General features: G+C 42.3%; 1 protein-coding gene across 1 annotated transcript; it reads right to left on the bottom strand.

Moving 5' to 3' along the window:
- Positions 1-532: 532 nt before the first annotated feature.
- LOC106584381 (vesicle-trafficking protein SEC22b-B) lies at positions 533-7,590 on the bottom strand. The gene is made up of 5 exons (XM_014169624.3): positions 7,252-7,590; positions 2,999-3,108; positions 2,653-2,813; positions 1,935-2,081; positions 533-1,011 (listed from the first exon to the last, which is right to left on the bottom strand). The coding sequence occupies exons 1-5, from the start codon at positions 7,324-7,326 to the stop codon at positions 857-859; spliced, it is 648 nt and encodes a 215-aa protein (XP_014025099.1). The 5' UTR covers positions 7,327-7,590; the 3' UTR covers positions 533-856.
- Between the last annotated feature and the right edge of the window lie 4,051 nt (positions 7,591-11,641).

The raw sequence follows: 11,641 nt of genomic DNA on the forward strand, positions 1-11,641 counted from the left end.
CCTCAGCAGCCTCCACTGATCTTAATTGATCCTGATTTGGGAGCAACTTTGTATTCTCTAGTAGAAATCAAATACTTTTGTACAAATCACTTTATTCATAGAAAATGAAACAGTTAAGTTCAAATTCATTAACCCTGCCACAATTAGCATAAGCCAGCTACATAGCATGTGCTAGCTATCGTTCTCATCTAGATAAAACATGTTTTTACATGGAGCCTTCAACTTGTGTAAACTTTTTCCAAAATAAAATAAATTAACCCTTTAGACATCAACCGATGAATATGTCTGGAGTTAAACTGTTCCACTCAGTGTGGAGATGAAGGTGAATGAGAAATATTATTTCTGCAGCCAATACCACAGGTAATGTGATTGGTCACCCCAGTAAAGCAGGTTAACATTTAAACAATCTCCACCAAACCAACATCATAACAGTAGTGTTATTAACGCCAAAGCCCTTATGATGTCCTCTGGGTAAATAGAATTATGTAGATTGTTTCTGTACTGCTACACAGTATACACGATTAAATCGATAAGAGAAGAATTGTTATCATACAGGTTTTGGTGACACCCACACAGGAAAATAAAATGTCCTCTGTCACAAACTCACACGCAATACAAGCACTCAACTCCAACGCATAACCACTACAGGATGACTGTGTAATTGTTAATAAAACATAAAATGTGTAATTACATGATAGATCTATGGACAGACAGTTGGAAAAATAACATGCAGTGTCTGTCTCTACTTCAACAGTCTTGTGTTAAAAGGAGGGATCCCATATTGGATGGAATGTAAGACCACAGCTAAACTCCTATCAGCTCTTCTTCTCCAACCCCTCCTGTCTCCTCTCCTCTCTCAGAGCCACCAGAAGCGGACGTAGATGATGAGCATGATGAAGAAGACCCCTCCGGCAGCCAGCTTAGCATAGGTGGAGCGAGTGTTCAGGTACTTGGCATCACTTCTGTACTTCTTCGACAGGCTGGACAGATTACTGGCCTTGGAGTCCAGAGCTGGATGTGATGCGAGTGGATCCAGGTGAGCAAAGAGAGGGAACAGAAACCAGAACAAATCCTCATTTAACACAAGTGAGAATGGCATCTGCTTCCTCTTGTGACTTAAACACTATTCTTTGTCACAACTTGACAAACAGTATGTAGCTGTGAATTCTACCCAACATAATTTACATTTTAACAATGTGTTTTGCAGCAATGATGTGCATTCATGATAATGGAATAAGCCCTGCCCAAGTTAGACATCAGAGAATCACAGATAAAGGTTTGTGTAATAGAGGTGTTTCAGTTATACATCGAGGACCTACATCAGCCATGCTCAACTGGCGGACCGTGGTCCGGATCCGGACACAGAAAGGTGGTCAAAACAGACTTTGGGCCCCCTCCCCCAAGGTGCAATTTCAAATTTGATAGTGTATGGGCAGTTTTCCTCTTGTTATGTCATTCACTGACAGACCTTAGATAGTAGGGTTGGGCAGTATTCAGATGTTCATACCTTCATTCCGTTCCTGTACCAGACTGCAGAATATGGTATTACCAGCAGTGCACACAAGGGGTGCTATTTCTTTCCACATAAAAATGTAACTTAATAATAATAATTGACAAACAAAACACATTTAGGCAACAGGGAACTTGATCCAGGGGTAGATTGATTGTCTCTGCTGTAACCAAGAAGCTTGATCTTGGAAGTTAGCAAACTTCGGTTGTCTTCGCCAAGAAGAGGGGTGTGAACATTTTTAACAGTTTTGAGTCGGATGGGTTGCGCGGTGGGGATTGTTACTATGCCGATAAATGACCATATCCATCCGGACCTTTGCCACTGAGGACATTTGTGTGACCAGACCTTCTCAAATAGTAGTTCAGTACCCCTGACCTACATTATTGCTGTAAATCTATAAGAAGGACAAGTAAACAGACATTACCAGACAAGGCCTCCCCTCGTTGCAACACTTCCTCAATGTTGGCCACCATGATCCTCTGGACATCCTGCAGCTCTGTGTTGATGCTGCCCAGGTTCCTGCGGGCTCGGCTGTCTATGTACGACTTCTTGGTCTTCTGAATGTAGGTGTCTGTCGACAGAGAGAAAAGCGTTGCAGGAATTTATGGCATATTTTTTCATAATTCATGCTAGGGTTTCCTTTAAAGGTTCATCGCAGTCAAAAATATGATTTTCCTATGTTTTATATATCTCCACACTACGAGGTTGGAATACTACTGTACAATTCAGAAAATTATGATAATGCCATTTTAGTGTAAGAGCTGTTTGAAAAGACTGCGTTTAATGTTAGCCTGTTGTGGTGGGATGGAGTTTTGGCCTGCCTGGTGACATCACCAGGCGGTAAATTAGTTAATAGACCAATAAGAAAGAGAGTTCCAAACCTGTCTGCCAATAACAGCTAGTTTAGATTTTTTCCCTCCCCACTCAGACCACCTCCAGACAGTGGTAGCAAAATTCTTGCTTGGGAAATTGCTATTTGCTAAGAAGCTATTTTTGACAATTTTAATTGAAAACAGAGTAAGGTCGTTAATTGTTACCCAGAAATAATTTAATATTGAGATAAGAATGGCTGCATTGGACCTTTAATCAACGTTGGGTTGTTAGTAGGGATTCTAATGATGATATATTTAATTGAATCTCACCAAACTCAATGAAGGAGTACGGTCGGGACACAGTGGGGACTTTCTTCCCGTGCTGTTCGTGGAACTCTGCCTGCAGGTCTTCCAGGTAAGCAAAGGCAAGTTTTTTGTGAAAGCTTGCTTCAGACAGCACTAGGTAAACTACTCCTTTTTCTATGACGTAGCTGTTGGGAGAAGCATAAAGGGAAACATGAGAGTGGAGTGTCTGAGAAGCATACAAGTCAGTGGATACCTGCTTATTACTGCATGGTATAAGTATGTTAATGGTATGTTAATTGTAATGAGTGTTTTGCCAAGAGAGAGTGCGTGAGTGTCTGTGGCGTCTTTCCTCTAACTGGTTTGAACTCACTGGAAGGACATGGAGCCAGCCTCTAATGTGCAACGTGTGGGACTCTGGTCGTTGAGTTTCCTAAACAGCTGTTTAGCCTGGCTCTGGTACTGTTGCAGGTCCCGACCCAACTAAACCCAGAGGACAGATCAAGATTATGTAACCAAGCATATTTAAGAGGACACTGAACCAATGATTGGGATCAATATAAATGTTATCGACAAAGAAGCGGGTGGTATGGGTATGGTAAACACAGTAACACATCACAGGAACAATATGTATGACGTCCAAACATTGGTTACAGTGCAGAGAAAAGACCAACCTTCTCACTTCCCTTTGGGAGAGCAGATAGGAAAGCAAGGGAAACGTGTTAAAGTTCTTCAAGCAGGTGGCAAGACTCATATGTAGCCTACTGCAACTCAGAAATACTACACGTCCTAGAAATACATGGCTGCCTGATTTGCTACAACTACAACAAAGTTACAAGGATGAATGAAGTAGACCATCACAAATTGCAAATTAACTAAAGGGAGCAGAATTTACTCAATGGACTTAGTGTATCTCCTCTGGTTAATCAAATCGCTATCACAACATCATTCAGCAGAGTATACAAAATGCTGTTCTGCATTGAGCATTGATCTTTGACTCACTACCTACACGATCACAAGTATGTGGACACATGCACGTTGAACATCTCATTCCAAAATCATGGGCATTAATATGGAGTTGGTCCCCCCTTTGCCGCTATAACAGCCTCCACTTTTCTGGGAAGGCTTCCACTAGCTGTTGGAACATTGCTGCGGGGACTTGCTTCCATTCTGCCACAAGAGCATTAGTGAGGTTGGGCGATTAGGCCGGGCTCACAGTTGGCATTCCAATTCAACCCAAAGGTGTTCGTGGGGTTGAGGTCAGGGCTATGTGCAGGCCAGTCAAGTTCTTCCACACAGATCACAACAAACCATTTCTGTATGGACCTCGCTTTGTGAACGGGGGCATTGTAATGCTGAAACAGGAAATGGCCTTCCCCAAACTGTTGCCTCAAATTTGGAAGCACAGAATCATCTAGAATGTAATTGTATGCTGCAGCGTTAAGAAGTCCCTTCACTGGAATTAAGGAGCCTAACCATGAAAAACAGACCCAGACCATTATTCCTCCTCAACCAAACTTTAAAGTTGGCACTATGCATTGGGGCAGGTAGCATTCTCCACAGGCATCCGCCAAACCCATATTCGTCCGCCGGACTGCCAGACGGTGAACTGTGATTCATCACTCCAGAGAATGTACTTCCATTGCTCCAGAGTCCAATGGTGGCAAGCTTTACACCACTCCAGCCGACGCTTGGCATTGCGGATGGTGATCTTAGGCTTGTGTGCGGCTGCTCAGCCATGGAAACCCATTTCATGAAGCTCCTGACAAACAGTTATTGTGCTGACGTTGCTTCCAGAGGCAGTTTGGAACTCGGTACTAAGTTTTGCAATCGAGGACAGACGATTTTTACGCACTTCAACACTTGACAGTCCCGTTCTGTGGTCTTGTGTGGCCTACCATTTTGCGGCTGAGCCGTTATTGTTCCTAGACGTTACCACTTCACAATAGCAGTGCTTACAGTTGACCGGGGCAGCTCTAGCAGGGCAGAAATTTGACTAACTGATTTGTTGTAAAGGTGACATCCTATGAAGGTGCCTCGTTGATAATCACTGACCTCTTCGGTAATGCCATTTTACTGCCAATGTTTGTCTATGGAGATTGCATGTCTGTGTGCTCGATTTTATGCACCTGTCAGCAATGGGTGGCTGAAATTCACTAATTTGAAGGAGTGTCCACATACTTTGTGTGTGTGTGTGTGTGTGTATGTATATATATATATATACACAGTTGAAGTCAGAAGTTAACATACACCTTAGCCAAATACATTTAAATTCAGTTTTTCACAATTCCTGACATTTAATCCTCGTAAAAATTCCCTGTCTTAGGTCAGTTAGGATCACCACTTTATTTTAATGTGAAATGTCAGAATAATGGTAGAGAGAATGATTTATTTCAGCTTTCATTTTTTTCATCACATTCCCAGTGGGTCAGAAGTTTACATATGTAACCGATGTGAAATGGCTAGTTAGTTAGTGGTGGTGCGCGCTAATAGCGTTTCAATTGGTGACGTCACTCGCTCTGAGACTTGAAGTAGGGTTTCCCCTTGCGTTGCAAGGGCCGTGGCTTTTGTGGCGCGATGGGTAACGATGATTCGTGGGTGTCAGTTGTTGATGTGTGCAAGGGTCCCTGGTTCGAGCCCAGGTTGGGGCGAAGAGAGGGACGGAACCTACACTGTTACTGTTACACACAATTAGTATTTGGTAGCATTGCCTTTAAATTGTTTAACTTGGGTCAAGCATGTCGGGTAGCCTTCCACAAGCTTCCCACTAAGTTGGGTGAATTTTGGCCTATTCCTCCTGACAGGGCTGGTGTAACCGAGTCAGGTTTTATAGGCCTCCTTGCTCACACACGCTTTTTCAGTTCAGCCCACAAATTTTCTGTAGGATTCAGGTCAGGGCTTTGTGATGGCCACTTCAATAGCTTGATTTTGTTGTCCTTAAGCCATTTTGCCACAACTTTGGAAGTATGCTTGGGATCATTGTCCATTTAGAAGACCCATTTGCGACCAAGCTTTAACTTCCTGACTGATGTCTTGAGATGTTGCTTCAATATATCCACATCATTTTCCAGCCTCATAATGCCATCTATTTTGTGAAGTGCACTAGTCCATCCTGCAGCAAAGCACCCCTACAACATGATGCTGCCACCCCTGTGCTTCACGGTTGGGATAGAGTTCTTTGGCTTGCAAGCCTCCCCATTTTTCCTCCAAACATAACGATGGTCATTATGGCTAAACAGTTCTATTTTTGTTTCATCAGACCACAGGACATTTCTCCAAAAAGTATGATCTTTGTCCCCATGTGCAGCTGCAAACCATAGTCTGGCATTTTTATGGAGGTTTTGGAGCAGTGGCTTCTTCCTTGCTGAGCGGCCTTTCAGGTTATATCGATATAGGACTCATTTTACTGTGGATATAGATACTTTTGTAACTGTTTCCTCCAGCATCTTCACAAGGTCCTTTGCTGTTGTTCTGGGATTAATTTGCACTTTTCGCACCAAAGTACGTTCATCTCTAGGAGACAGAATGCGTCTCCTTCCTGAGCGGTATGACGGCTGCGTGGTCCCATGGTGTTTATACTTGCGTACTATTGTTTGTACAGATGAACGTGGTTCCTTCAGGTGTTTGGAAATTGCTCCCAAGGATGATTTTTTCTCTGAGGTCTTGGCTGATTTCTTTAGATTTTCTGATGATGTCAAGCAAAGAGGCACTGAGTTTGAAGGTAGTCCTTGAAATACATCCACAGGTACACCTCCAATTTACTCAAATTATGTCAATTAGCCTATCAGATGCTTCTAAAGCCATGACATCATTTTCTGGAATTTTCCAAGCTGTTTAAAGGCAGTCAACTTAGTGCATGTAAACTTCTGACCCACTGGAATTGGGATACCCTGAATTATAAGTGAAATAATCTGTCTGTAAACAATTGTTGGAAAAATTACTTGTGTCATGCACTATGTAGATGTCCTAACCAACTTGCCAAAACTATAGTTTGTTAACAAAACATTTGTGGAGTGGTTGAAAAATGATTTTTAATGACTCCAACATAAGTGTATGTAAATTTCCGACTTCAACTGTATATATATATAACCTTTATTTAACTAGGCAAGTCAGTTAAGAACAAATTCTTATTTATATTGACGGCCTACACCGGGCCAATTGTGCGCCGCCCTATGGGACTCCCAATCACTGCCGGTTGTGATACAGGCTAGATTCGAACCAGGGTGTCTGTAGTGACGCCTCAAGCTCTGCCTTAGACCACTGTGCAGTGCCTTAGATCACTGCGCCACTCGGAAGCCCAAATATAGTGCATCTCTTCCTCTAGCTACATCACATAAACTGACTAAATCTGTCCATTATGTTTGGCTGCTTGTTACTCTGACAGCTGGAATAAGACCATCTGGATACAATCAAACAACTAGCTAATAATATGGTTTTATTATGAAGTAGGCCTGCATAGATAGACACCGAATAGATTATAAAATACATATTGCACACGTAGCTAGCAAGCTATCTGACAAGCTATTTTCCAATAGTTCGATAGCTACATTGAATTGCTAGTGTTAGCTAACTAGCTAAAATAGCTTATGTTATCTGACATTGACAGGGAAAACCATCAATAATAACCTGTTCGTCCTCTTGCATTGATGCGGCCAGCGGCAGTCCATCCGCCAACCGAGCGATCATTGTCAGCAGCACCATTTTGGGATTGAAATGTTTTATTCTCAACCAGTGTTGTTAGCCACAGTGTGAAAGCTATTATAATGACAGACAGCAGCTAGGGGTGTGTTCGTAAATTCAATCTGGAGAGCCAGAGTGCGCTCTTGGCGTTAGTAAATTCAGAGCGTTGTCAGATTGCCCGTTCGTAAATTCAGTGATTCGCTCTCGGAGCGTTCAAACCGCACACTGGACGAGGAGTAGGGTTGATCCGAGCGTTCTGACCTCACAACTGCCAAACAAACTAACTAAAGTTAGCTAGCTAGCTACTTTCGGACAAAAATGAGAGAACACCTCACTCTCACCATATTACTCGCACTAGCAGAACTGGTTAGTCTGTTTTCATGTTATCTAGAGCGTTGGTGACTAACTGTGCTGCTGGCAACAATTTAATTACGCTTTTTTGCCGACGTGTACTGACACCGGCAATATTCAACGCTTGTTGACCGTTCGTCAATTATTCTGCGCTCTGGCATGCTGAAACGAGAGCGCTCTGAAGTCGGAGTAGATAGCCACAGAGAGTTTACGAAGGCACCCTAGATTGACAAAGGTCTGTTTTCCGGGATCCGTATAACGTCCCTACAATGAAGATTACGTTTAAAATGGTTATGGTTAGGTAGGGTTTGAGATTAGGTTTAGGGTATGGACGTCCCGAGGGTTCCTTATTGCACTAACAGATTGACAACCCAACATTACGGACGGGTTGTCACTAGTTACCACATGAAAACAAAAATGAGCTTTTTAGTCTTAATTCAAGTTAAAGGTTAGGCATAAGGTTAGCAGTGTGGTTATGTTTAAAATCAGATTTTAAGAAGATCAATTGTAGAAATAGGTCGGTGTTTAGCCATAATTATAACTTTGTGGCTGTGGTAACTAGTGACAACCCTCCGGACGCGTTGAACTGGCCGGAAATGTTCTTTGGGTATGTCACTCAAATCTCTGACCGTCCATCCCAGACAGCAGTGTCTCAAAAGTTCCGCGTTACTCGAAGCGAGAGGGAGAATGGGGACAAAAATCTGTCTTCTCCGCCAGGTGGCAGCGTTTGATTTCTTTCGCTCACCAACCGAGGAGTTTTTGTATGTGTCGCATTTGGTCAACAAAAATGTAATAGATTTTTTTCCTACTTAAGGCTTATTTTATCGAATAAAAGTTCGTAGTGCTTAGAGTGTTATGAGTTTACTGCGATAAGGACACGTGACATCCCGGCAACTTTGAGAAAAAATACTTTCTGTCGGAGTTATCTCGAGATGGCTACGCATATTCATGACATGAGGCTAGCAGCGTAGCATATCTCTTAATTGAATACAGGCGGATGATGTCAACACTCCATCGGATATTCAAAACTATTAAAATAACGAGATGTATCCACCAATCCAAAGAGTATTGAAGTCAAACGTCCAGGCTGCTGTGCAGACACTATGGAGGCTCTAGTACTCCATGAAATGGTTAAATTAGTGAGAAATATCATTTTTGTAATCGTTTTTTAGTGGGCAACAAACTATCATGTTAAATTATTTTTACATATTAATTATTTTATATTGCACTAATTTCCCAGTTTGTTACTGCCTTACACAAGCTTGCATTTTCACCCCATAAAATGTTGTGGAATTACACATCCTTTGTACCCCAGATTGGTTATGTTAGTATAAAAGTTTATAGTCAACACGATGACAAGATCAATTGCCTAAAACAGATCAATATCTTTGGTTTTGTACCGTTGATTTTGTCACGCGCTGTGGTTGTGCAGGAACGCCGAGTTAATTTTCGATCTTTCAAATTTGATTTCGGTGTGATACAAAAAGTGTTGCATTACCGTGTTTGCGACCCACTTGAATCAAAATGCAACACTTCAAAATGTAGCTATCTGTCTTATACAAATTGTATGGAAGTCCATAGAGGATGTATGAATAAAACAAATATTACCTCGTTACGTCATGATCACCACATAACATTTGTTTTGTCGAGATCATGAGATAATTGTCTCATGATCACAACATAACAGAAGTTGTTTTGTCGAGATGAAGAGATAATCAAAAGTACCACTCATCATCAGTGGCGGAACTAGAGTTTTATACATGGGGTGGCCAAAGCTACTTCAGGGGGTCCATAGATCATGACAGAAAATGTGTGTGTAACCCTAACCTGGCATCTAAGGAGCATGAATGAATCCTATGATTGCTGATTAGAAGTGATAATTCACTTAACCCGGAGTTCTATAATGTGGCAGATAGTGTTGTCCAAAAGGGTTACTTCACTAGAATTCTTTAGCATACTATGAATAGTCATACTATGAATACCTCGGAACTGCAGCTCACTTTCTTTTTCTCTCTCTCGCACGCATGCACGCACGCACGCACACACACACACACACACTGTACTCACATACTGGAGAGACTTGGGTCACTCTGTTTTCATGAATATATAATCTGGGTCTATGTGTTGAACATCCAAAGTGTTAAACATCCAAAATGTTGAACATCCAAAATATTTTCAGAAAATACATCTCAAGCACCAAGGTGATAAGATAGCATGTGTGATACATAAATTGCATAGTTTATTTACAAAAAAGTAAATGTACAAAAAAAACACACTGCAATTTGACATATCAGGTAGCAAGCAGAAATTGACTTTAAAAAAATTATATATTTTGGTGCCTATCAATATTACAAACTTACAGTATTCATTTTTATTATTTTTTATTTATTTCACCATTATTTAACCAAGTAGGCTAGTTGAGAACAAGTTCTCATTTGCAACTGCGACCTGGCCAAGATAAAGCAAAGCAGTTCGACAAACAACAACACAGAGTTACACATGGACTAAACAAACATACAGTCAATAATATAGTAGAAAAAGTCTATATACAGCATGTGCAAATGAGGTAGGATAAGGGAGGTAAGGCAATAAGTAGGCCATGGTGGCGAAGTAATTACAATATAGCAATTAAACACTGGAATGGTAGATGTGCAGAAGATGAATGTGCAAGTAGAGATACTGGGGTGCAAAGGAGCAAGATAAATAAATAAATACAGTATGGGGATGAGGTAGTTGGATGGGCTATTTACAGTTGGACTATATACAGGTGCAGTAATCTGTGAGCTGCTCTGACAGCTGGTGCTTAAAGCTAGTGAGGGAGATATGAGTCTCCAGGTTCAGTGATTTTTGCAGTTCGTTCCAGTCATTGGAAGCAGAGAACTGGAAGGAGAGGCGGCCAAAGGGGGAATTAGCTTTGGGGGTGACCAGTGAAATATACCTGCTGGAGCGTGCTACGGGTGGGTGCTGCTATGGTGACCAGTGAGCTGAGATAAGGCGGGGCTTTACCTAGCAGAGACGTGTAGATGAGCTGGAACCAGTGGGTTTGGCGACGAGTATGAAGCGAGGGCCAGCCTACGAGAGCGTACAGGTCGCAGTGGTGGGTAGTATATGGGGCTTTGGTGACAAAACGGATGGCACTGTGATAGACTACATCCAGTTTTCTGAGTAGAGTGTTGGAGGCTATTTTGTAAATGACGTCGCCGAAGCCGAGGATCGGAAGGATGGTCAGTTTTATAAGGGTATGTTTGGCAGCATGAGTGAAGGATGCCTTGTTGCGAAATAGGAAGCCGATTCTAGATTTAATTTTGAATTGGAGATGCTTTATGTGAGTCTGGAAGGAGAGTTTACAGTCTAACCAGACACCTAGGTATTTGTAGTTGTCCACATATTCTAAGTCAGAGCCGTCCAGAGTAGTGATGCCGGACGGGCGGGCAGGTGCGGGCAGCGATCAGCTGAAGAGCATGAATTTGGTTTTACTTGCATTTAAGAGCAGTTGGAGGCCACAGAAGGAGAGTTGTAGGCATTGAACCTCGTCTGGAGGGTAGTTAACACAGTGTCCAAAGAAGGGCCAGAAGTATACAGAATGGTGGGCATCAAGCTTAGATTGTAGGATGGTCGGGGTGTTAAGCATGTCCCAGTTTAGGTCACCTAGCAGCACGAGCTCTGAAGATAGATGGGGGGCAATCAATTCACATATGGTGTCCAGGGCACAGCTGGGGACAGAGGGTGGTCTATAGCAAGCGGCAACGGTGAGAGACTTGTTTCTGGAAAGGTGGATTTTTAAAAGTAGAAGCTCGAATTGTTTGGGTACAGACCTGGATAGTAAGACAGAACTCTGCAGGCTATCTCTGCAGTAGATTGCAACACCGCCCCCTTTGGCAGTTCTATCTTGTCGGAAAAGTTTATATTTAGGGATGGAAATTTCAGGGTTTTTGGTGGTCTTCCTAAGCCAGGATTCAGACATGGCTAGGACATCCAGGTTGGC

Source organism: Salmo salar, chromosome 23, assembly GCF_965601325.2.
Source record: "Salmo salar chromosome 23, fSalSal1, whole genome shotgun sequence".
NCBI lineage: Eukaryota > Metazoa > Chordata > Actinopteri > Salmoniformes > Salmonidae > Salmo > Salmo salar.